The 27,237-nt window shown below is 48.5% G+C and overlaps 1 protein-coding gene across 1 annotated transcript; it reads right to left on the reverse strand.

The window, feature by feature from the left end:
- Positions 1 to 150: 150 nt before the first annotated feature.
- LOC118207953 (calcium-independent phospholipase A2-gamma-like) lies at positions 151 to 21,779 on the reverse strand. The gene is made up of 11 exons (XM_035382175.1): positions 21,681 to 21,779; positions 14,672 to 16,145; positions 14,454 to 14,641; positions 11,876 to 12,028; positions 10,675 to 10,832; positions 7,220 to 7,314; positions 6,488 to 6,659; positions 4,715 to 4,772; positions 3,498 to 3,692; positions 2,835 to 3,030; positions 151 to 618 (listed from the first exon to the last, which is right to left on the reverse strand). The coding sequence occupies exons 2-11, from the start codon at positions 16,065 to 16,067 to the stop codon at positions 356 to 358; spliced, it is 2,874 nt and encodes a 957-aa protein (XP_035238066.1). The 5' UTR covers positions 16,068 to 16,145; positions 21,681 to 21,779; the 3' UTR covers positions 151 to 355.
- Positions 21,780 to 27,237: the final 5,458 nt, after the last annotated feature.

Genomic DNA, 27,237 nt, shown 5'->3' on the forward strand with positions numbered 1-27,237 from the left:
ATGTGTGTGTGTTTGTGCGTGTATGTGTGTGTGTGTGTGTGTACGTAAGAGTGTGTGACTGTATGTGCGTGTATGTAAGTGTGTATGTGTGTGTATGTGTGTGTGTTTGTGCGTGTATGTGTGTGTGTGTGTGTGTATGTAAGTGTGTCACAGTGTCTGGGCTCTTGGCTGCAGGTGGACCCACTGCTGTCCTTCAGCTGTGAAACCTGAAGCAGAGGGATGGAGCATGGGGTCAGGGAACCTTTCTGTGGTCTGGGTCCGGTTCCAGTTCTGATTCTAGTCCTGGTTATGGTTCTGATTCTAGCTCTGGTTCAGATTCTGGTCCCTGGTTCCGGTTCCGGTTCTGGTTCTGCTCTCAGGCCCAGCGGTGCCGGAGCTCCCAGGCCCGTTCCCTGACCCGGTCCCCGGCCAGCTGCAGGGCGCCCCGCTCCGGACCCAGCACCCTGCACAGCCGCTCCACCTTGGGCTGGTTCCGGTCCAGGTAGAGCCGGGTGTCGGCCCGCAGCAGGTCCAGGGCCCCCGGCCGGCACTCGTCCATCGTCACCCCGGCGCTCAGCGTCGGGTTGAAGCGGAAGTAGGTGTCGGGCGACAGCAGGTCGTCCAGCAGGGTGTGAACTCCTGCGGGCCGGAGGGTGATGTCACAAAAAGCTCACCAGCGAACCGAAATCAAGCGATCCCACTCCTCACACACAAATTCAGCCACGTGGTTGAACCACCTGTCTGATGGATTGCCATTTGCCATTTTATTTGCCCGTCCATTATCTATACCTGCCTATCCTGGGCAGGGTCGCGAGGGGGTGCTGGAGCCTATCCCAGCGTGCATTGGGGCGAGAAGCAGGAATACACCCTGGACAGGCCGCCAACCTATCGCAGGGCACACACACCATTCACGCACCATTCACTCACACACTCATACCTATGCGAAAGTTAGAGCCTCCAATGAGCAGATTAGAGGAAACTGGAGTACCCAGAAGAAACCCACGCGGAAACACAGGGAGAACATGCAAACTGCACACAGAAAAGCCCCAGGCCGGATTCAAACCCAGGACCTTCTTGCTGCGAGGCGACAGTGCTACCCACAGCACCGCAGTCCTTATTTATTTCGTTTTTGCTTAAATTGCAAGCAAAGCCACCAGAGCTGTCGCGTTCCACACTGTTCCCTCGTTAATTGGCGGAACAAAAAAAAACATAAATTCCCATAAACTACCTTCCAAAATGGGCATTTTTTTTTATATTTCTACTATCAAGACATTATTCAAAACCCATTTAAAAATGGCCGGTCTTCATATTTAATGATTCGGTTGATCTGCTGTGACTCTGCGTGTGATGAATAAGTATCGCTTTGTAGCGAAAGCCGACCCGCTTCGGGCCCGGGCCGGAGATTAATTCGATCCAACAGCTGGAGCGTGAGGCGACTCCCGCCTCAGGTACGGGGGGGGGAGAGAGGGGGAGGGGGAGCAGGAGCAGCTCCAATCGCACCCACGCCGGCCCGAGAGGGGGAGCGAGGGGAACAGAAACTCAATTTAAGTTTGGGTTTGTTTTGCTCGGGAGCGCGTGGAGTTTGCTGAAACAAACGCCCCCCCCCCCCCCCCCCCCCCCCCCTTCCCACCCCTTCTCCACGGCACATTAGAGAGAGGCACTTCTCCTGTTTTCCCTGCATTTCCATATTTTGTTTGACAGGGCTGCTCCATTATGAATGATGTAGAAACAGGCCTGGTAGTCTCTCCATTATTAAAGCGCCCCCCCCCCCCTCCCTCAGTTATTAATCCTGCTCACCGCTAGCGGCCCCGGCCCCACGCACCCCGCACCCCACCCGCTTCTGTGCTGCTCTTTAGCATGCCAACGGGCTCTTTAGCATGAGTGTGGAGTCAGAGTGTCATGTGTGTGGAGGGCACTGAGAGGCAATGGAAATGAATGGACATTGAACATTGAGGGGAAGTGGGCATTGAGAGGTGTTGGGCATTGAGGGGAAGTGAGCATTGAGAGACATTGGACATTGAGGGGCAGTTGGGCATTGAGCGGTGTTGGGCATTGATAGGACATTGGACACTGAGGGGCAGTGGGCATTGAGTGGTTTTGGGCATTGAGGGGCAGTGGATGGACTTATCAGGGTTATTACAAGACCACGTATCAGCACTACCAATACGAATGTGAATGTTAAGAGGCGTTCACTCTTTACCATAGACATTACATTTGTTATTCAAGCCTGGGGTGACTGCATAACTGCCACATTCTTCCATTTACGAAGATTTATCATTTTACCGGGGCATTTCAGGCTAAGAACAGCCGATTAAATTATACTGCGGCGATGAGAATTATAGAGAATAATATTGGCTCATCATTTTTAGCTTATTTAAAGTAAAATCATGATACATTTTTATGTATCTTTTATTGTGCTTTTTTATTGTTTTTTGAATAAAAAACCAAATAAGTGAAGATGAAATTCGTAAAGACTATAAGCTGTGTGAGTTGCTGCTGTGTAGAAGATCATCTGCTTCTTAAAGTGCTTTGAGCTGCATAAAGCACTCTGAACTGCATCTCTGCGTGAAAGGTGCTATAGGAATAGTTTATTATTATTAAATGCCTGCAATTAAAATTGTAAGACCGTAAACAAAAACAATAAAGCTGGTTTATGAAAAACCTATGAAAAATGGCACAAGTGAAACCACCACTATGTCCAGTTTGGCCAAGGTTCTCAGGCAAGTAACGTTCTCCCTGTTTAAGAATGTAATCACTGTAACCCCCCCCTTCCCCAAAAAAAATCACCAATACCAAATAAACACCACCCAACCCCCCCCCCCCCCGCCCCCCCGACCCCACCGCTCCTGGCTCACCCTCAGTGTCTGTGGCGCTGCTGATCAGGTTGCTGATCTTGGAACGCAGGCTGGTCGAGGTCACCGGGCCCTTCTTGACGTTGTCGTGGCGACCGGTGCCTAGCGACAGCACGCACTGGAAGGGCCGGGTGGGCCAGAGCAGGCGGCACTCGTGAACGGCCAGGGCGCACGGGTTGTTGAGAATGAGCGCCCCGTCCTGCAGGGGGCGACAGAGAGCATCACCAGAACATATCATGGCATGTCCATACTTGGAGCATGTGTGATATTGGCGTGTCCATGCCTGGTACATGCATGATCGTGATATGTCTATACCAGCTGTTTGTATGATCATGACATGTCCATACCAGCTGTTTGTATGATCAAGACATGTCCATGCCAGGTGTATGTATGATAATGATCAGACCCATACCTGGTGTATGTATAATCAGGTCCATACCTGGTGTATGTAGGATAATGATGAGGTTACCTGGTTATATATGTGATCAGGTGCATACCTGGTGTGTGTATTATAAGGTTACCTGGTGTATCAGGTGCGTACCTGGTGTATGTAGTTACCTGGTGTATCAGGTGCATACCTGGTGTATGTAGGATCAGGCCCATACTTGGCGTGTGTATTATAAGGTTACCTGGTGTATCAGGTGCGTATCTGGTGTATGTAGTTACCTGGTGTATGTCGCTGTGCAGCGGGAACTCCTGGAAGTACCCGGGGGCGGCGGACGAGGCGCGGATGGCCTGCCACAGCTGGTGCCCCGAGGCCCCGGCGTAGCGGCTGAGACGTCCCGGCGCGTGGTTGTAGTTTCGGAAGACGAAGGCCTTGGGGGTGGTGCCCCAGTTCACCACGGCACTGACCGCTGACACCTGTCCCGGGACAGGAGGACGTGATCGACGGGACAGAACGGACGCCAGACACACCTCAGACCAGCTACATAAAAGAGGACTAAACACGGGGTGGTGTAGAATGAAAACTGGATTGTAATTTTGAATCTTGTATTTTTGAATCATAGATAAAAAGTTGATCACAAAAAAAGAGGGCTAAAAAGGTGCTCAACAGCCAGTACAGTCAAACCATCAAACAATTACTAACCTAAGGACTGACTTACCTGAACAACTTTACTAGAACTAACCCAAAACAAGGAACGCAGGAGCAAACGGAGGTCAGAGCGAAAGACACTTTCTAATGAGCAGGGGGGAGACAGACATTTCGACATCTACGACGCCCTCCTCAGAGTCAAAAGAAAAAGTTTGGGATTTGAACCTGCAACCACCGGGAGTCCTAATTTGGGCCCTGCAATGCAGTGCATATGAATAATACTGTAATGTGAAATCAATCTTGAATGAAAAAAAAAACTGTGTTCACTCTTGATCGTGAAACAGTTCCTCTGGGGATTATGATGATTTTACAGGCCTTGTGATGATTCATTACCCCACTGTTGCCATGGAGAGAGGGACCATTGAAAATGGAGGGATCTTACATCAAAGAAAATGTTTAATATTTATTTATTTATTTATTTATTTATTTATAACAGACCAGATACTCCTTAAAAAGTGTCTTTTAGGTGAAGCATCTGAATGCAAAGTTAGTTGATATTACGAGTCTGATTATGCATAGTAGAGTGTAGTTTACATAATAATAATAATAATAATAATACTTAATAACAATCATTATCAGTATGGGTATCGATATCAGTGTCAGTATCGGTATCGGTAACGGTATCAGTATCAGTATCGGTAACGTTATCGGTATCGGTATCAGTATCAGTGTCAGTATCAGTGTAAGTGTCAGTGTCAGTATCGGTATCAGTGTCAGTGTCAGTATCAGTGTCAGTAGTTGACAGACAGTACTGTGGCTCCTAAATTCTGAGACCGGACTGCAGTCTTACCTTGGGGCTCAGCTCATCCCTGGCAGTCTTAATCAGAACCTTATTGCCTATCTTCTCCCTGCATATACAACAGCATGTGATGACTTTCAAGACATTTTGCATCAAAGTTACTACTTTCGTGTCAATTTTTGTGTTGCAAAGGGACATTTTTTAACAACGACTGTGCTGCAAGTGCTGTGCTGTGTTCCCCTTAAGTAGAGATGGAGGTGTGTTAAAGAAATGACCTGTTATATGTGAGCGCAAAATGTTGTGAGACTGTAAGTACGACTCCAACCGGGCCCCATGTATTCTCAAATAGGCGGACCCCTCAAGCAAAAACTTTATAACTCTACTGCTTGCGCCACAAAACGGCAAACAAAATCATTGTACACAAATCATTGCCACCCGCTGATTACTTTACTCTCGCAAAGTGTTTCAGTCAATTATTTTCATCACTGACGAGTTTATCCGCGATGCGACGCGCTGTAAATTATAAATGATATTCAGCTCGTTTATATTACTCTAGTCTGACGGCAGCTCAACAGACTGCTCGTGTTAAGTTTCTGAATAAGAGCTAGAAAAAGAAAAAAGAAAGATAAAAAACCTGACTTGGGTGATAGCTGTGTTTATGCCGTTGATAATTCTGTGAATCTTTACGGGGGAAAAAAAAATAATAATAAATGCTCGCATTGAGCACACAGTCGCTTGTAAAACACTTAATTTTTTCCAAGGGATATGAACAAATGAGCACAGAATAACAAGAAAACGACTGTTGTTTTACTGGAGAGTCTTTATGAAGACAGCGGCAGGCCTAACAGTTCCATTATCAGCTTTATTGCCGGCGAAGGCCCACAAAAAAAAGCCTAATTTAATCAGCGGGCCGGCCGAGTTGAGCCGAAAATAGATGGTGCGGAAAAAACGTCCCCGTAAACCGATCGTGGGACGGAACCGACTTCAGCCGTTTAAAACGAGGGGCTGGGTTCCATATCGCTCTGCTCTGCTCTGCGCACATACTCCGCTTCCGTGCCCTCTCGCCGACTCTCGAGTATGGCGCTCACGTCTCCTGTTTCCTGCAGTGCACTCTCAGAAATAAAGGTACACAACGGTACGAATTCTGTACAAGTACAAAACTGTGCCCCTAAAGGTACTAGTGACAAGCGATTGCACCTTTCTAGGTACAATTGCTTGTCGCTGTGGCAGTACCCCTTGAAGGTAGAACTGTACCTTAACCATAAAAAAAGGTACCATTCAGTACCTAGAAAGGTACAATTTCTGGATTTATTTCTGAGAGTGTACTCTTATTCGTGCCATACAGCCTTCCTGTTCCAGTATGGACAAGTCTCTTAAGTGTGATCTTTCTAGAGACCTAATGACCCAATAAACCAGCCCTGGGTCAAATACGTATTTGTTTTGGATTTAAAATACTTTTCTATGCTTTACTGATCTTGTCTGGTGTATTGGAACCAATAAAAATACTCTCAGAAAGTGCAAACCTGGCTTTCTGGTCATATTGGCAGGCCCAATTACACCAGCCAAGATCAACAGAGCTCAAAAAAAAGTATTTTTCCCAGGTCTGCAATAGACCTAATAAATACAGTGAACCAGTGCAAATACTCATGTGTGGAGAGCGTGAAAAAGCAAACCAATGTAAGTTAGCCGAACGGTTACTGGTGGTGCTGGGTTCTTTTTTTTTTGTATTTCCGAGAATTGCACTGATGTTCTCAACTCTGGGTGCGCGTGCCTGCTGAGGGATCGTAATGTCAGGTGATGTGATGTTGTTGTGGGGCTGCGCACCTGAGAAGCGCCTCCCAGGTGGACGTGTTGTAGTAGGAGTGGGACCAGCCCATGTTCACGGTGCCGACCAAGGGGTTCTGCCGAAAAACGTCCGAGCCGAAACGACGGTACATCTCCTCGCACTCCTCCAGGGAGAGACGGACCAGGCCCAGCATGAAGGCCAGCACCGCTCCTGACTCACAGAGAGAGAGACGGGGAGGGGGGGGGGGAGAGAGAGGGGAGGGGGAAGAAAGAGAGAGAGAGGAGGGGGGAGAGAGAGGAGAGGGGGGGAGGGGGAGAGAGAGAGCAGAGAGAGAGATGGAGGGAGAAAGTGGGAGAGGGGAGAGAGAGAGAGAGAGCGAGGGGGGGAGGGGAGAGAAAGAAAAGGGGGGAAGATGGCGGGGGAGAGAGAGGTGAGAGAGAGGGCGGAGAGTGTGAGAGGAAGAGGGAGGGAAGGAAGGAGGGAGAGGGGGAGTGGGGGAGAGAGAGAGAGAGGCGAGAGAGAGACGTATGAATTGCATATTTTCATCCCCAGGGGGACGGATCATAACCGTAGTTCAAATTTCCAACGAGATAGAAGAGAGCAGTGTGTGTTTCAGCAGAATCCCTTCGTGTCCTACATTGTAATTAATGGATGGTGATGGAAGCGGCTATGGGGAAGGTCGTGTACGGGGAAAGTCGTGTACGGGGAAGGTCGTGTGCGGGGAAGATCGTGTGCAGGAGGGCTCACGGGTGACTCATGGACGGCCTCACCTGTGCTCACGCCGCAGATGTAGTCAAACAGCTGGTGCACCTGCCTGCCGGTTCCGGCCTCCAGGCGCTTCAGCACCTGCAGCGGAACCACCCCTCTGCACAGAACAGCAAGCCGCGCTAAAACACACGCGTTTGCGCAAAGTGATACCCGCCGAAGCAGAGAAAGAAAGAAAAACAAACACACACACACACACACACACACACACACACACAGATCGCAGAACACGCGTTTACACAAAGTGATATCCGCCGAAGCAGAGAAAGAAAGAAAAACAAACACACACACACACACACACACACACAGATCGCAGAACACGCGTTTACACAAAGTGATACCCGCCGAAGCAGAGAAAGAAAGAAAAAAAAACACACACACACACACACAGATCGCAGAACACGCGTTTACACAAAGTGATACCCGCCGAAGCAGAGAAAGAAAGAAAAAAAAACACACACACACACACACACACACACACAGATCGCGGAACGCGGAGCGGCGGAATTCTTCAACGTTCCGCCAAGAAAACGTTTATCGATTCCGCGGCGCTAACGACAGAAGCATGCTAATAAAACGACGCGGCTGCGAACCTCCCCTCGGCTGCTCCAGCTCGATTTCGGGTTTTTTAAATTACCTCGGTTCCGTTAGCAGACCTTAACACATTTGATTTGCGCTCAAAATGTGTTTTTTTCCCGTGCCACCAGGGGACCGACAGTGGGGGGAAAGTCTTGTTAAATGGTCTTCGTCCTCTCAAGAGCGAAGCTTCTATGAGTTATTTTTTTGCCGCTCAGCGCTTTCGGTCTCAAACGGAGCGGAGATTGATCGATTCTCACTTCTTCTGCCGCTTCCGCTCTGTGTGGTTTTGGCCGTTAAAAGCGTCGTTCCAATTCCCCGAAGTTTCCGTCGCACGCTTCGGATTCAGTCGTTCGTGAGAAACGTGCTGCGTGAAGTCCGCTGTGGCGACGTCTTTGTGGAAGAGACGCACATCGAACGAAGTTTGATTCTGATCGTCGGCTCTTGACTTCTTTGCTATTAAAGCTCCTGTCTGCCATCAGTTCCTATGTTAATATTAAACGCTCAGTGAGGTTGTTTGTCACGGTTTGTCTGATGACAACGACCGACTGGTTGGCTCATTGACTGGCTGACTGATTCACTGCCCTATTGATTGATTGATTTGCTTGATTTGGGCGACTGATTTATCAGTTGTTTGGCGGGTCGTTTGAGTACCGATTGCTGAGAGGCAGGGCGGGTTCTAGGGAAGGGTGGTCGCATAGGGCGCCATTCATCTGTGGGGGCACCCAACGAAGGGGAAAAAATAAAATAATCCTCGTGTTGCATCCATGATGGTCAATGGCATGAAAGTTGGCGGTCTGCTCCGCTCCAGTCCACAATCCCCCCGGTCCACAAACCCTCTGGTCCACAACCTCCCAGGTACACAACCATCCCCCGCCCCCTTCTGCAATCTCCCCCTAGGGCAGCAGAAAGGCTAAAGCAGTGCCTGCTGGGAAGGTTTTACAACATCTAGCACCACAGGTGTTGTTGTTGCCGGGTTGTGTCTGTTGGAAGACATACAAAGAGAAGCATATTGTTGAATGGAATCTTATATCAGAATCGATATATTATGGCTAAAATGATAGCAATCAACAGCACTGCCTCTCGAGATTCTATGTTACCAGGCTGGTGGAAAGACACACACAAAAAAAAACATTTATCTTCAGTCGTGGTCCGATGTACAAAAACGCCTGTGGCCGGTGGCTGAGGCAGCATTGCGGTCGTCTGTCAGCCAAGTTTCAATGACCCACTGAGCCCACACCGGAATGGTCTCGAAAGAAAACGAATTTCCACACTAGCTGGTTTAATTGTGATTGGATCTCTGTCCGATCATTCATGGTTTATTTCGTATTTTTTTATTTAAGGTGTATACGGGGATACACTCTGCGGCTCCCGGGCCAGAATATATCCCTGTCACTGCAGGTTTAGAAACAGGGAAAAATAAAAAATAGAAAACCCTGAGGACAGGCGCAAAGCTGCCAGGACGTTAAGCTGTCATCCTTCTTCAGGGCCACTGTACCAGTGGTGGACAAACAGGAGCGAATCTGTTCCTGGATCTCATGCCAATTTCTGCTCTTAATTGTTTAATTAGCCTCATATGTACGAGTCGACACTTTGGCAAAATTTATTGATCGGCACATACGTAAATAGCAGCTGATTAGATGACTGTTCCTGTATGCCAATATGAAGGCTTTCTCTGTGATCTCAGGATGAAAGGTGCTAATTGGTTAATTTAGTGGATTGGCGCTAATTAGCTAATTAAGTCTGAGTGACTGGAGGAATCCCGTATGCACACTAGCACTGGGTAACATAACTCTGCTCACCCCTGTTCTACACCATTTTTCCCTTTTTTTTTTTTACATTTTGACACTTTTTTTTGCTTTTCACCCAGCTTTGTAAATAATTCAGGATGATTCAGGGTATAGTGGGGGGGGGGGGGTGAAGGGGGGGGGGTCATGACCTGTAGAATCATCCCATGTCCCCTCCAGCATCATATCGAATGAGGACATTCTTCCCATATAAATTTCACGGGGGAACCGTTCCTGTGGAAATCCATGGGTGATAGACAAGCCGAAAATGAGGGACATTGTGTACCTCATCTGCCCCGGTCTTTACTGAGCTGCGTGTCCTGAACGACAGCCACAGCAACAACAGCCACAGTAACAACAGCCACAGCAACAACAGCCACAACAACAACAGCCACAACAACAACAGCAACACCACAACAGCCGCAGCAACAACAGCCACAACAACAACAGCAACACCACAACAGCCACAACAACAACAGTCACAACAACAACGGCAACACCGCAACTGCGCTTTCTGAAATCTCCACTGCATAATTTAATTCGGATCGCCCTAAATTATTCAGTCATCGTGCGTTTTTACTTCTGTAAAATGGCTCCCCTCTCTCTCCTAACGCCTGGGCCCTCACTCGCATGTAAATCAGGAAGATGAGCTTGATGAGCCAAGGAAACGTGTTTGTCTGTTCTCTCCCGTCTGTTTCTTGTTCTTTAACTTAAAAAAAAAAAAGTATCCTCAGGTCTTTCCCTGCATTGGCTGGACACAGAGGTGCCCTGCGGCCAAGGGGAGGGAGGGGGCGGTTGGGGGGGGGGGGGGGGGGGTCACGGTTTTCTTGAAACATCCTGCAGAGATGCTTTTCAATCTCCATTCACACCCGGGCCAGTAGTCCATACTAAAATATATTACCAATAAAAAGCATACTGTGTACGTGCATATATACATTTTAGCGTACTTTAGCGTGTTTACTGATAGTTCTGTGTCTTAGTTTCAGGTGTTACTGCAAGTAAAAATGGCAAATATCTGTTTCTTTTGCACAGTATTGTATTTTTTAAAATCAGGGGGTGAAGTGTCACCAGCATTTTAAATTCAGCATCCGCTGTACCTTGTGCCCCCGCCGTCGATGGAGAGAATCCTTATTCCTCGACCTTTGACCGAATCCACGTAGCCAATCAGGGCCAAGCTCTCCCTTATGGCACCTTGAAGTTCTTGGTCGTCTCCATGGAAACGTCTCCGGGACAGGAGCAGGGCTGCAGCCTTCTCCTGTAATTAAAGCCGAGAGCCTTGGGTGGGGGGGGGGGGGTGGGGGGCGGCGGTCTGTGGGGCGGCCTGGGGGGGTGGCTGAGGGCCTGGGGGGGTGTCTGGGGGGGACTGGGGGGGTTGGACAGGCCGGGCCTAACATCTTCTGGATAAATGACTACAGACATGCGATGCAGCTAAAAAAAAAAAAAAAACACTGCACACTCCAGAGGAATTGAAACCGATGAAAAGGTCCACATTCCTGGCATTACAGCCCTGAGGAATCACACGTTAAATAAATAAATTTAATATCGCTTTAATATCGGACTGTTAGCCCCCCGTGTCCATGCAAACATACGGACCCCTATGTGTAGTGCTCTAATTTCACCAGTTCATAAACTGTCATGTTTATGAGCATATTTTATTTATTTATTAAGCGTTATTCAGACGGGGTGGGTTGACTGAGAACGCGTGCTCTTTTACTGTGAGTAAGAAACTACCAAAGCGTATCAGGGGTGTAAAAACTCCAGGTGAAGTTGTTATGGTAACCGTGGTTTGGATAAGTTAGGGCAGCACAGTGGTGTAGTGAACAGTACTTTTGCCTCACAGAAAGAGGGTATGGAGTTCAAATCCAGATCAAGGGCAGCGGGTTTCCTCCTGGTACTCCGGTTTCTTCCCACAGTCCCAAAGACATGCAGGTTAGGGTGACTGTAGACTCTAAATTGCCTGTAGGTATGAGTGTGTGAGTGAATTGTGTGTGTGTAACGTGTGAACAGGTAGGCAGCGTGTCCTGGGTGTATTCCTGCCTCTCACCCACTGCATGCTGGGATAGGCTCCAGCATCATGACCCTGACCAGGAATAAGTTGTTTAGGAAAATGGATGGGTGGATGGATTGATGTATAGTTATGAGCAGCAGTAACTGCTTCTGGAGTACTGGGACTTCCTGTCAGGGTTGGGGGTGAAGCCCTGTCCCATTTGTATTTGTGAAGGTTTGTTGTGGGGAGGGGGGGGGTGTTCTCTCTCAAATCTGCTGTGGGGTCTGGTTTTTCGGGGCCCCCCTGGGTACCTGCCAGGCCACCACCGTGCATGCTGGGTAGCGGATGAGGTGTTTGTTCAGCTCCTCGATGCAGGCGTTGAGAGAGGCTGGGTTGGCAGCCTGCTGAAGTTTTCTCACTAGAACCCGAGTCTTTGCTTCTGCCTGCCTCCGCCCACCAACAACCTGGGGGGTGGGGGTGGGGGTGGGGGGTAGGGGGTGGGGGGGGGGGGGGGGGGCATTGGTAGAGTGGTGAAAGGGAGATATTATTACATGTGGGAAAAAAAGTAGAAAAGAAAGCAATTATTCTCAGTCTGAATCTATCATATCCTCCTGAGACCAAGCACAAAAAAGTAAGTATTTTAAGAATATTATTTTTTTGACATAATACAAGTGTCTTGGATGATAAAAGCATGTTGCAGTGAAAATACAAAAATAGATATATATTTTTACTGAATGTCCCTTCTAGTGTAGGCTTCAGCATAGTACAATAATATTGTGAACCATATTATGGTTCTTGAGATTAAAACCAGGAACTCATGTCCCCTACAGGGAACAAAAATGAATTTCTGGGCCTTTGGAGGATATATCCTGACCTATTATGTTTTTACGTATCATATCCCAGAAATTTATATAACAGGAAGGGCAAAATAAATAAAAGAATGTTTACTATGACATTAAGAATGACTAGCATGAATAGTATATTATGTCATAATATAATGACATCATATTCAGTTAGCAGGCACTCTTATCCAATACGACGTCAGGTGCGTTCACCTGGTTTACATGAGCAGTACTGCCACACCTGGCTAACAACGTTCCCCGAAGGTGCGCATGCAACATCACTGAAGCGCTAGAGTGAGATAACGACATTAACCAAGAACCAAAACACAAAGCCCCATGAAGAGAAACATAAAATCATTTTTGAAAAATGGCATAAAACTACAAAAATGGAGGAAATAATGGGAGGGAAATTGAGATGTAGTCTAAAAATGTGCGTCTTCAGCCTGCATCAGTCGATGGCTAACATTTCTGCTGTCCTGACTGCTGCGGAAAGCGTGTCCCAACACCAGGGGGCGCTAGAGCAGAACTGGCACCCTAACTGCGAGAAGCGACCTTGCAGAGGAGCAACAGCCTCGCCACAAGGGCGCGGCAACGGTATCGTGAATCTCTCAAAGAGATTGAGAATCCGTCTCGAAAACCCATTTGACCCTTGACTATTTCAAATCTTTCAGAACCGGTCCATTATCTCTGCCCAAGGCTGCAGCCCGAAAAACTGGCGACTTAAAAAGAAAAGAAAAAAGAAAAACAAACCTAAAAAATTTAAGGGAGTTGATTAACCGAGCAGCACTTCATCAGAAGTGATTCCTTATCAGAAAGTCGAGAATCACTTTTGGGCCACTTTGTTTTTCCAACCCGCACATTTAATTAAAAACCCAACCGAAAGTAGGTTCTCTCTTCTCAGCGTAATTAAACAGGAGGTGATTTCTTTTCGTGTTGACTTACGGCCGGGCCAGAACCTCTTTGCCTCAATCCATTTAAGAGAGAGGTAGGATCCAGGACCTCTCCAGAGGCCTAGCTGGTTTCCAGCACACCGCTGTAAATTTAATTATAAGGAAAGATTTATACGGTGCGCAAATTTGCATTGTTCAAAGATACGGAGATGCATGCGCACGAGGACAGGGGAGATGGATACAAATGCCACCTTTGAACTACATTTCAGCCTCGAGGCTACAACCGCCGTACCTCAGGTACCCTGGGTATTGTAGTTTTGGAGTGAGGTGAATTAATTATAAATTTGGAGACGTTGAGAAATCAGCCAGTTGAGCGAACCGTACCTCTGTGCTACTCAATGTGTTTTGGGGCGAGAGCAGAGAGAGGGGCGTGCGAGGCGCCTGGTTATTGACTAGTCCCGCTCTTGCCCGACGTCCAGGTCTCCGCGGTTACGCGGAGAGCCGTTTACCCCGGCGTTTCCACCGGCACGCGCGCCGAGCGCCTGTCGCCTGCAGTTCTCCGCGTCTGGGACGTTCGTTAATGGAGCGCGAGCCGGGGAGTTTTTGCGGGGGGGGGGCGGGAGTAAGGGGGCGCCTCGTTGAGGAGCGGTGCTCCATGAATACCGAAACGCGCCGGCACTGAAGCCGCTGATTGATCCAGGGTCCCGCTGCCGCTGAGCCGGGGGCCCAGGGGGGCGCACCTCCTGCCAGGAGCCCTTAGTTACCGCCAACCGCCACTTTCTGCAGCATCGCAGTACAGACCCCGTGGTACAGACTCCACAGTACAGACCCCGTGGTACAGACTCCACAGTAGAGACCCAGCAGTATGGGTGTGGGTGTGTGTATGTGGAGGGGGGTGGGGGGGGCGAGGGTATATGTGTGAGTGTGTGTGTGTGTGTGTGTGTGTGTAGTGGGGTGTTTGATTTTCTGAGTGGAGATCTGCATAGGGATCATATGTGGGGGAGTGTGTGTGTGTGTGTGGGGGGGGGGTGGGGGGGGCGAGGGTATGTGTGTGTGTGTGTGTGTGTGTAGTGGGGTGTTTGATTTTGTGAGTGAGGATCTGCATAGGGATCATATGTGGGGGAGTGTGTGAGTGTTTGGGAGTGGGGTTAACTCACCTGTGTGCTCCGCATGGTCCCCGCAGGTGAGGCGGTGGGGGTGGACGGACCCATGGCCCCCCCCACATAGCTCCCCAGCAGGTCTGAGATGGCCGTCCGAATAAAGGACTGAGCCCTTCCCTGGGGGGGCACTGAGGTGTACCCCGCCTCCTGCCAATCAGCCTGCTGAAGCCCGTCCTCTTCCTCCTCCTCCTCCTCCTCCTCCCCCTCCCCCTGGCCTTTGAAGTAGCGGTTCACGTGGTTCGCCATTTGTGCGTAGCTCTCCCCGAAGCTGGTTGCCAGGCTACTGATGTGGAACAGGCCAGGGGACCTCTGCTGGAGGGCTTCCGCCTCCTGATTGGCCGCTGGAGGCGGGCCCTTGAGCCCGAGGGCGGGGCCTGTCGGCGAACCCGCTGGGCGGGGCGCCTGAGTTGCCGTGGCGACCGAGCGGAGCCTTGCCCCGGGCGGGTCCCGCGCCCGCGTGGGTTCCCAGGTCGCGTCGGCCTCCTTGGCCCCGAAGTAGCTGTTGACGCGACGGGCGAGGTGGAGGTAGACGTCGTCCCAAACTCCGGGGTCCTCTGGCTTTACGGGCGTGGCGTCCCGCTGTGTTCCAGCGGCTTCCGGAACCTGGACCCGGTCAGAACCTCCGCCAGTGCCCCCCACTCCGCTGCATACCTCCGTCCTCCTCTTCCTCCTCCGCACCCTCGTGGGCGTCATCTCGTCTGTGACCGTCCCGGGCGGCGGGGTCTCCCGGGCGACGGCCGTGGAGAAGGCGGAGTTCACGTGGCGGGCCACGTAGCTGTAGCTCTCCCCCAGCCTGGCGGTGAACGAGCTGATGTGGAACAGCTGAAGGCCTCCACCGGCCTGGGCAGGGGGCGTCTCCTCTATCCGATTGGCTGAGACGTCCAGCTCACCCTCTGGCCCCGCCCTCTCATTGGCTAGCCTCTGATTCCAACCCCTCTTCCCTCTCCTCGCAGGCCCCGTCTCCCCGCTCTCAAACCCCGCCCTCCCGTAGGGGGCCAGAGTGGGCGTGGCCTGAGCGGGCGTGTCCGGCCCACTGAAGTAGGCGTTGACGTGCTTGGACAGGTACTGGAAGGACTGTCCGAGCCGCTGGCCCAGGTAGCCTAGCTGCAGGGCGGCCTTGCTCTCCTCCAGAATCCCGATGGGGGCGTCCCCTTTCCAGCCCCCCCGGGTGGAACTGGAGCTGGACCCGGACCCTGGACCGGAGCTGGAGCTGGAGTAGGACCCGGAACTGGTTCCGGAGCTGGAGCTGGAGTAGGACCCGGAACTGGTTCCGGAGCTGGAGCTGGAGCTGGAGTAGGCCCGACCGGCACGCATATGCTGGCAGAGCAGACATTTCGGCTGCCCCCTGAGCATGTTCCCACGTGGGTTAGAACTCGCCAGCCAGCCAAAGCCCCCCCTTTTCACCCGCTCCAGTTTCGGCAGGGCCTGTCCCGTCAGTGAGGGGGGTGGGGGAGGGAGAGGCCAGGCGCAGCTGCAGGTGTGTCGGGACGGGGTGACGGGGGTCCTGGCCGGGCGGGGGAGGGTCCTGAGTATGGCCAGGAGGTACTTGAGCCTGGCCGTCCTCCTGCACAGGTGAGCCCGGCACAGGTAGGTGTTCAGGTACAGGCCCATTGGGCGGCGGTGTCTGAGGGCTAACTCTCAGGTGAGGCTGTGGCAGCACAAACCATGAGAGCAGGAAGCACCTGGCACCTGAGAAACAAAGCAGGAAGTGATGTCACTGATCAGTTTGTTTCCCTGTGTGCTGTGGCATAAATAAAATGTAGCACCCTTGTAGCAACCCCCCCCTCTCCCCTTGTACGTGACCATGATTGCAATCTCAGCCCCCCGCCCCCCCCGCTCGCCGTGCTTACAAGTCAAACTCCGCCTATGCCCTATACATATGAAATGTACCTGGCCCCAGTACAAGTTTTTAAGCTTCCCTTGTGTGGCTGCCAATCCCCCCGTAGCTAAGAACCTGAACAGAGATCCGTTAATGTCAGCCAGACCTGGTCTGACAGAGTCGCACCGCCGGGGAAACATTCAGTCTATAACACCGAAGGCATAAAACCTGTTTTCACAGTTGTGAGCAAAACTCAATCTTAACGTCGTTTCGATAAAAATCAGCTGTCGAGCTTTCGTTTGAGTTCAGTCTAGACCTCTTCAGTTGTGGGTTGTGACCGACTGGCTTCATAGCTTAAAAAAAATAGCCAAATAAACCCGATGCTCATTCATCACCTGTCTCACATAATATGAGGGGGGGCAGCGTGGACATTACCACAGAATACCCGCTCGTTATTCATAATTAGCCGCGTAGCCCGGTGTCTTATTAATTACCGCTGATGTAATGACAGCACATGGTGACATATGTTAGTGGCTCAGCTGTTAAAAGGTATGAACTGAACAGGTGTACTTCAAAGAGTTATTATGAAGACTCGTGGCTGAACGATATCCCAAAGCATCTGGCTGTCCTTAACATTCCAGGAATTTTAACACATTTATTTTAAAGGCAAATTTAATTTGAAACATTCATCTTTCTTTAGTGGAGGGGAAAAAAAAACAATGACTGTAGGAAGAGAAGGAGATAATGTGCTAAAACAATGCGGAAAGTTAAGGATTTTATTTTTATTTTTTATTTTTTGGACGGACGACCTCTCTGCCTTTTCTGAAAGGCTTGCTGCGCTTGTGCCAATTATACCAGGAGCTTATGCATGACATTTGCATAACGCTAACAAGCGTTTGATGCATATAAAATGGCTTAAAGAAAATGAATATCTTTACAGCATCTCCAGCCGCGCTGGGGAGGGAGTGAAGTCAACTGGAAGCAGTTATTTAAGCTCAGAAGTTCGATTTTTGTTTGCCAAACGGAAACGGAGGGGTTACTCGTGTAAACTCGCGTCTAACTACCTTCAGCCTTGGCCTGCCTCGTTCCTTTCGGCCTGCTTTTCGTCGTGTTTACGGATTAAATGAAGCCAAGCCCCGGGGCTAATGTACCTTTTGATATTTAAATGCTTTTTCTGCCACCAGAGACACGAACGCCAGCGAGAAGGCTGTGAATCAAACAGGCCGCGTCATCTATTATTCATGATCCTTCATTCAAGAATGGAGACGCTTGTTTTGGAGAATGAGTTCGGCTTTTTTTTTCTTTTCCTCATCAGCGTCCGCGAGCAATTATGAGTTTGATCATGTGGCCATGTGACGGCTTATTGGCAGGTGATTGCGGTGTAATTGTAGCAATTGGGTGCGGTTGATAATGAAGGCGTGGGCGTGTGAGTGCGGTTGATAATGAAGGCGTGGGTGTGGTTGGTCATGACGGTGTGGGTGTGGCTAGTTGTCACACGACAGCGATTGGATAACGTGACTGTACATTCTATGGGACTGACTGACAACATTTACACAGATGTACAGTCTATACCATATACAGCCCCACGTCACATATATAGTCAAAGGTTTCCTTGCACTGAAACGCACTGGCGGGTTTGGTTCCTGTGGTTCTCTCTTAATATATCAGCGGATGTGCCTGACAAATAAAAGCCCTGTTAGCTTCTAACTGTCCTTCCTCAATCAAGAGTTTTCTGAAGCTTTGGGGAAAAAAAAAATGTTTTCTTCGCATCTTAATTTTAGCTACTCTTTTCATTTTTCTTCCAGCAGCAGGCAGACTGGATTGAAATAGTAGTGGTAATGGGACGGTGGGGAGAAGGAAGAGAGATTGGGGGTCGACGAAATAAATATGTGACTTTAAACAAACGCGACGACGTGGCAATTACTTTAGCGTAATTAAGTCTGTAACAGCCCGCTGCCACATAGCAACCACGGAGTAACTAATGGGGCGTCTGCAATCACCACCGCGCTTACAACACATTAAACTCCGTCTCACACCAGTAACTAAAGTAAAGGTTGCCAGTGTTCTGCCACAAAATGCACACGAGTCCCAAAAGTGCTAGAAAAAAAAAAAATTGGGAGGTTAATGGGAGCTATAGGCCCTTCAGGCCATTTTCATCATCCGGCTAAGAGCAGAGGTCCCAAATATTATCTGAAAAGGGCCGGTGTGTGTGTGTGTGTGTGTGTGTGTGTACAGGTTTTTATTTTAGCCTGGCACTACGAATACCTCATTCTACTAATTTACTAATCATGGTCGTCAATCAAGACCTTGATAAGTTGAATCGGGTGTCTCAGTGCTGGGCCAAAACAAAAATCTGCACCTACGCTGGCCTTCTTTTGGATAAGATTGGGGACCCCTGGTCTAGAACATATCCACACAGTTTTTAGGCCAGATCTTAGGTTTTAAGCCAGATCTTAAGTAGCCTGAGGGCCACTGTTTCTACTGCCACACAGGATATTCAGCGCAATAACAACTCTACTCCATAGCGGCACGCCGATCTCCATGTGAGCCGTGCGCTAAAAGCCCACGTCCTCCTCCACGCGACCGACAGGTGCAGAAAAATTGCCCCCCACTCCCCCCCTCGGGCTGCGTCCGCAAATTCAATTACGTCCGGTTGTTGTCGTTTGTCATGTCGCTCGACTAGGGCTGCCAGTCATGCTGTCCTGGAGAAACAAAAAGGGGAGGGGGAGGGGGAGGGGGAGGGGGCAGGGGCAGGGGGAGGGGGCAGGTGGGGGGGTCTGGCTGTTCCCCTCCCCTCCCCTCCACCCCACCCCTCCCCTCCCCTCCCCGCCCCCATATCCACTCAAATGCGTGAGAGAATGCCATACTCTAAATGTCAGGTGCGTGTGGATGCCTGGCGTCACCTGATCCCACACGTCCGCGCCCGCAGTCAACACCGTCAGCGGCACGAAGTGACGAGGAAGCGCGAGCGCGACGCGTGTGGCCGAAAGGCTCTCCGTCTCCATGGCGATAGGCCCCTAAGACAGCAGCCGCCGCTCTGCGGGAAGTAAACTGGGCACACGGGCCCCCCCCGCCCGGGTCCCGCTACGCCAGCTGCGGATAAGGCCCAACGGCGGCTGCATCGCTCCTTACCCCTCGGTGGCGGGGGTAACCCCCGGCGACGGCGATTACTTTGTCGCCACGGTTGCGAGCGCCATGCGCTACGTTAGCGGGGTCTCCCAAGGCTTCACACGTTCGCCCGCAAAGCATCTCCTGTTGTCCCAAACAAGCTCTTCACCTTTTTTTTCATTTTTTCGAGCTTAGGCTTATTGCTGTATTATGTAAACGGGGACGGTTGGGCTGAATTTATAATCATAAACGCGGGAGTCTGGCGGGAACGCTGAAACTAATAAAGGGCGCGGCTTTAAGCCCGGAGGTCTGCGGCGTGTGGAAGCCAGAGCGGAGTAATTTCATAACGCCGCGCATCCAGATTGCCTTCTTAGCTCACCCACAGTACCGCTAAAACAGACCCCTCCACAAAAAAGAAAGATATGGAACAAAGATATGGAATATTACTGCTATACTTATACACATGCATTAATACACATACACACACACGCACGATTGACCAATGACCTCATGACATGCTAGGTTGAGATTCTAAACTTGAGATTCTAGACAAATTCATGTTGTCTTTCAATTTGTCACTAGGTAAAACAGTACATTTTGGAGCACATTCACAGAAATATAGCAGCCAATATAAACATCCTGAAAAGTCAGTTTGAGGGACCAGTTCTCACAAACCACCTTCAATACCAGGGACCGTCTCTCTTCCCTGTTACGCGTGCGTACTTTCTGAACACTTCCTGAAAAATCTGTTTCCTTCTGGTGGGGACTTTCAGCACTCGCTGCTCTTCAACGAGGAGCAAGAAGCAGGTTGCTCGTCTCTGGGCGCACTAAAGTAATTACCCGAGTGCTAAACCACAGAAGAAGTGACGATTTATTTTGTTCCGTTATCATCAAAGCATTGAGCGTCTCACAGCAAGCATTCCTTCAGTCGTATTCAATCCACAGAGGCCACTGCGGAATATAATTTTTTTAATCCGCAGTTTCCTTTATTAGCTTCAATAACCCCATTGACTTTGATTTCCTGAATCTTTATCCCACGGCCTTTGAGTTGAGTATTGTGGGCAGTGCCATGTTGAAAACATACTGCTGCTGTTCATTGGAAATGTATTACAATTGCCCCCCCCACGGTGTGTCCAAACTTAAAAACACTACAAATGAAATGGCCCCAATTTCCTGTCCGTATGTTTAGACAAATGAAAGGCTCACTGAGTCAATAGGAACTGAGCTCTTTTATAAAGGGCAACAGAACATTTAGAAAAACAAAAACAGCGATCGATCGCGTTGCTCCAGTCCACACCCTGGGACCTTTTTTAAGGAAACGCCGGCACAAACGCTGTTTATTTACGATAACAGCCGAGAGGTGCAGTTTTACCCGCGTCGATTAAATTAGTCGATAAGAGGAGGAGGGTTTTTCTTCTCGTCTTGCGGTTTAATTAATGCCGCTCTAAGTCAGACAACTTTACTTCGACATGACAGGTTCAGCTATCACCCCCCATCTGGTATTTAATTAGTTCTCTGCCAGTGTTCCGCACAGATTTTAACACCCGTTGTTTTCACTGCGAAGTTTCCAAATACGGACACGTAGGGCTATAAAAATAGTGCTCATATTTGTTCATAAAACTTTTTTTTCCCCCCACTCCTTTATGCTACTTTCTCAGAGTAATTATGGGCACAGCTGTGCTGCAAGGAACAATTAACTTGTGTGGATGAAGAGTCACTTTCGGATGCGCGTTTAAATGAGCTGTTCTCAAGGTTAAGATCTATTCTGGTTTCTCCAGTATTGCACATGGTATTTCACCCCCAAGTTAAGCTCAACCCCTGAGTCACTCAGGCACCAGAAAATAAATAAAACAAAATAAAAAATAAAAAAAGAGAACACACAACAAAGAATTGTGTTCCATCTCCCAAGGAAATGGGGTATCCAAAGTTTGATAAATTATTTAATAGCAATTCTGTACTGTCCTCAAATACACCCTCACACATTTAAATATGACTTTACTCCGCTGTAAAGGTGGAAGAATATATATATATGTATTATTTTTTATTTTTTTTAAGCACTAAACGTATAAATTAAAAAAGCTCACTTTCTTATAACCAGAAAAAAACACGACTATACTTACTAATGTAAGAGCAGGCTTGTGATGTCAGTACGCGTGTGTTTGTAAACACGCAGGGAAGGTCAAACACTACTGGACTCTGTCCCCACTTAATCACAGCCCCTTACAGAGAGTAACCTTGAGAAAGAGAATGAGAGAGAAAAAGAGAGTGAGAGAGAAAGAGAGAGCAGGTGCACTCACCTGGACACAGCACTTTTCCCCCCCTTTTCCTGTTCCTGTTTCCTTAAAGTTTCCTAAACCGCTGCTGAGTTGGTGGGTGTCCCTGTGTACCCTTAGCGACGCTTCTGTGGTGCAGCGACAGGCTAAAGCTGTGACATTGAGGAAGACCCTCTCTTCCCGAGCTCCCATTGGCTTGGGCACAGCAAAGCTGCGTGCTGATTGGCTGAGCCTCTTGGTTAGTCAACAGTTTCTTTTCTGGGCCACCTGCTTGTTGACGTGACACAAGGGACACGCTCTGCTAAGCTGAGCTTTGCTTTAATTCGCTCTCTAAGTGGAGGCAGGCATTCAGCTGTCTTGTGAACATAAGACAAACGGATCAATAGATAAATCAATCAATCTGTTGATCAGTCTATCTGTCTGTCTGTCTGTGTGTCTCTTTCTCTCTGTATCTCTCTCTCTCCTTCTCTTTCTTTGTTTATAGTTGTTATATTGTGGGTTATAAATCACAATAGTTTGTAGTTGGCATCATGTGTCAGAGAGAGGCCAAGGGTTCCATCTAAAAATAGAAATCCAGCCATCCATCCAGGCATTCATTGTCTGTACGTGCTCATTTCTGGTCAGGGTCGCGGGAGGTGCTGGAGCCTATCCCAGCATGCATTGGGCTCTGAGAGGCAGGAATACACCCTGGACTGTTCACTGGTTCACTGCAGGGCACGCACACCACTTGAAGATAGACATAATAATCGGTACTGTCTTCACTCTTTACTGTGGCTTCAGTGATCGCCGTGTAAGAGAGAAATACCAGGAGCACTGAGAGAGTGGGCAGTTTCTGGGTCAGAAAGGGCTAAAGAAAATGCAATATCAGAAATACAATAACTGTATTGTACATCCTCAGCCCCAGTGCTAATCACACTTCAAAGTGTTGAGAGCTTCAGGGACATATTTAGGGTCACATTGGCAGAGCCCCCCACAGGAGCGGGACCTGTAATCCATGATGGGCAGGATGGGTGGGCGGTGAGTTTACAGGTTGCGTGTAAACATTTGTCTCCTACGGGGTGCAGGGTTTTATTATTTTTGTTCTTGTTCTCAGACTATCTCCATGTGACCTGGTCTCCCTGGAGCGATGTGGACTGGGGGGGGGGGGGGGTGGGGGGGGACTGGGGGGGGCAGATTTACTGGCCCGGCCCTCTCAAAGTGCCATCAACAGGGTTGCCAGATTTAGAAGTTGTGAAAACCGTACGACATGCGCCACAGCTGAAAGTTCAGTCGCGAATGAGGTGGGGAGCTGTTGGAACTGATGGCGGTTTGAGGGGGCCGGGGGGGGGGGGTGGGATGGGGGGGGGGGGCAGGGGGCGGTGTGGTGGTTGCTTTTGGAACGGATCACAGACTAGGGGGGTGGTTGAGACTAACGGCAATTATTTTGCAATCATATACTTGGACCAGATATTATGTTGTCAGGTCGGGACCTGTACAAATGATTTGGGAACTGGACGTTATGGTTAAAATCCAGGCATCTGGCGACCCCAGCTCAAAGAGAACTTGCTTCTGTCAGCTTGTTCCAATACTCAATCTCTTCATCTCTTCATTTCCCTCTCTCCAATACCAGCAATGCAAAGCAGCCGGCAAGAACCTTAGCGTTAGCGTCCCTCCATTGACACACACACAGTCATTATACGGAGGTAATTACAGCATTGTCTGTTTTTTTCCCCAAACAAAACCAGTAAGCCGGAAACACAGTAAAGAGAGACAGAGAGACAGAGAGAGAGAGAGAGAGAGAGAGAGGGATATGTGTCGCCCCACGCTGGCCAGAGATTGTAGCGTGGTGCCCAGTGACGTTCCTTCTGTGTCCTGTCCGCTTTGTCAAATCGAGACCAATCTTGTCAACAAAAAAAAAGCATAAATAAATGAATATGATTGTGTCAAATGGGACTCGCATCCAGTTTGAAATGTTCTCTGAAATGCACATGACAGGACAGGAACACTACCAGAAACAAGTCTGCTGCGGATGACTGGCGGAAGCTCAGAGCTCCATATTGGCTTCATCCTGCCAGGAGTTGGGCGGGGTTAAGACAGCCAGATCTCTTTATGCTTCTGCTGCATCAGGGGTGACAGCTTAAACTCCCAGGGGGCCGCAGTGTCTGCTGGTATTTGTAGTTTCCTTGTAGTTCAATCAGCTGCCAGTCAAGGCATTGGGAGCATAGGGTGTGATAGCCAATCAGTGATTTAAATGAATCGCTGTTGCTGAGAACAGCCAGAAAAAAACAGACACTACATTCATTCATTTTGGAATTAAAATTTGAACATTTTTAAAAGTAAAATTTGTTAAAAATAAAATTTTAAGTGGAATCAGAACTGAAAACATGAAATCCTCATTCACTTTGATAAATATGCATTCACCAACTTCCAAAACAGATATTCCAATCATGATTCAGATGACCAATATATCAATCGGACATTGGAATTTCATAGTAATAAATTACATTTCCTTTCATTCAAAGTACAAATTTCACATCCTGTCACCTATTTCAGTTCAAATTCTAATTTAAGAATGTATCTGCATGTATCTCAATTCAGAATTGGTCTCAGGCCTGTGTAGCACTCCGATTGAGGATGAAAGCTGTCATATAAATCCTTGATAATAACGTTGACAGTACGGTTTAGCATTCACTCTCATCCTGCATGTCTTACTGACAGTAATAGCACTATCCCGTAGCCAGTAGCGCTGAGTATGGTCCCCTGCTGTGACAGCTAGGTGTGGTTAGCCGATGAGCAAGACCAGCAATCCTTCAGTGGGCCTCCCTACAGTGAGCTGTGAATTGAAAAAATAATAAAAAAACAAAAAAGAAATGGGGAAACCGTAAGAAAGCAATTAATTGACAGAAGCTTAAATCTGCTTCAGTGTTGCTTTCATGAGGAACAAGTTTTTTATTCTCCCCTTGCTTTCCTTGGTTTTTTCTCCTTGTGGTAGATTGCCTCTCTTATCCCAGGATTTAAAATCCTATCACAGCAGCGGCTGAGGTTTTTACAAGCTGGAGGGGGGATGTGCGCTTCTTTCTTTTATGGGCAGGACTAAACACAGTTAGAGCTGAAGCCAGATTCAAGCGGGAGTCACTGCATTAAACTGCAGAGCAGTATTTTTAAAACTATTGTTAAAAAAGCATATTAAGGTAAGCTGTGGTGCTGACAGAAACTAACGCCCATACAAAGGCAAGAGCATGAACCAAGAGTCACATTAGAGTGAAAAGCACACACACACACTCTCTCTCTCTCTCACGCACACACTCACACACACACACACACACACACACTCTCTCTCTCAAGCACATACATGCACACACACTCTCTCTCTCACACATACACACACACTCACTTGCACACTAACACAAACAAACACACGCACAGACACACTCAAGCACACAAACACACACACACGTGCACACACACAAACACACACGAATGCACACGCACACACACACGCACACAACCGCACAAACACATACACACACAAACAAACACATCGACACATGAGAGCACACAAACTCAGACACTCTTAAACACACGCACACACACACACACATGCAAACAACTATAAGAATAGACCTGCTGCATCGTGCGATTACTCATCACGAGATTTGCAACATCTGCAAGATGCAGTACCAAGAATGACTCCCAGAGGGCGCTGTTTCCGATATGACAAGCCGATGGGCTCCAAGCTTCAGCGCACACACACAGTAATAATCTACAGCGGCGTTCAGAATCAGGGGAGGACAGAAAGTTCCGCAGAAACCGGGAGCTCGCGCCTGTTTCGGCCGAATTAGCCGAACTGTATCTGATTCTGTTGTTTTAATTAAAATGATACAGTGCGGAATGTACGGAGGTAACGACGCCGCATTAGACACAATTAAGAAATTAATAGGAACGGGCGGCTAATGAGGGGGTCTTTACTGAGACAGACGAGCCTGTTAATCACGTGGAACAGTTTAAGGACTGTCATCGCTCTAAATGTCCCTTAAGAACTCTGCCTGCCTGGCCCATTTATAATTGTCAGTGGATATCAGCTCGGTTATAATGATTCTGGGGACGAACGTTTATACGTACGTGCATAAATATGTATGCACATGCATACATATGTGCACACATGCATACATGAATACATACATACCTACGTGCATACATACATAGTGTATGTGCACGCACACACACACACACTCACAGACACACACACGCCCACACACACACACATCAATACAGACATGGCTCTTTCACTAGGTTCTCCTATCTATTTTTCTGTTCGCTTACTATTCGCCGTCAATCTATTTCTCTGTGATCGCCTATCTGGTTTTATTTGCTGGATTGCGCTGAGATACCTGGGATTGGGCTGGTTCGTGTGAGGTCACTTGGTAAGGGAGAGTGTCCACAAGGGGTTAATCCAGCTGCACAGACCATTTTCTCTCCTTTTGGCTGCAGCTTGATGGTGAGAGGGAGGTGGGGAGGAATCTGCCTGCGTCCAACTGCACCACATAATTTTCTTTATTAAATGCTCTCTCTTACAGACGATTCCGCATAATGAATGCAGATACTGATAATGGCATAGTCCAGTCTCCGTCATCGAAACAACACAATGCAGAGTAGAGTGAGCCCAAGGCACACATATGTAAATACATACTGTACACGTTGTGGTTATATCTACAGTATATAACTGACAGGGGTTGACTGGGATTAGTAGGATAACTTGAGCTCAAAGATTCTGAGAAGAGGGTGATCACGTGTGTGTGTGTGTGAGAGAGAGAGAGAGAGAGAGAGAGCGTGTGTGTGTGTGCTTGTGCTTTGTCACTGTTAATAAGCCCCATTACCTTGACAAAATTGGGTTGTTAACCATGAGGGCTGTGATTGGTGGAACAGGGCTATAAACAGCACTATAGGGTTTCTTAGGAGTGTCAGGGCTGGTCGAGAGACATGAATGAGCTTTCAAAACTACGAGAGGAAAATAATTCCAGAGAGAGAGAGAAAGAGACAGAGAGATAGTCAGATAGACAGGTTGATTGATTTATTGATTGATCCATTTGTCTTATATTCACAAGACTGTCGAATGCCTGCCTCCACTTAGAGAGGGAGTTAAAGCAAAGCTCAGCTTTGCAGAGTGTCTCTCTTCTGTCACCTCTTCACCCCTCTACAAAAAGAAAGAGAGAAGAGAGAGAGAGAGAGAGAAAGAGCGAGAGAAAGAGAGAGAGAGAGAGATGACAACAAACACCCCATGTTTTTGAAATGGCTTTTTTTTCTGGGTTTCTCAAAATCAATTATTTCTATTTCCATGGAGACACCCAAGCAGAAAACACACTTTTTTTTTTTTGCTGCATTGTGCATTGTGTTGTCAGTAAAACGCACACCTTCTGCTCCAGTTCCGTCAGCTTCGTGTTGCATTTTCTCCTTCACAGTTAGCGACAAGCAAGTTTTTAATGATCACTGAACTTGCCAAACTGTTTGTGAAGAAGAGAAAAAAAACAGTTCTTGGCTTTAATTGTCAGACAAAATGAAGAACAAATGATTAAACTAATCGATTAAGTCCCAGCAATTGTGC

This window comes from Anguilla anguilla, chromosome 11 (genome assembly GCF_013347855.1).
Source record: "Anguilla anguilla isolate fAngAng1 chromosome 11, fAngAng1.pri, whole genome shotgun sequence".
Taxonomy (NCBI): domain Eukaryota; kingdom Metazoa; phylum Chordata; class Actinopteri; order Anguilliformes; family Anguillidae; genus Anguilla; species Anguilla anguilla.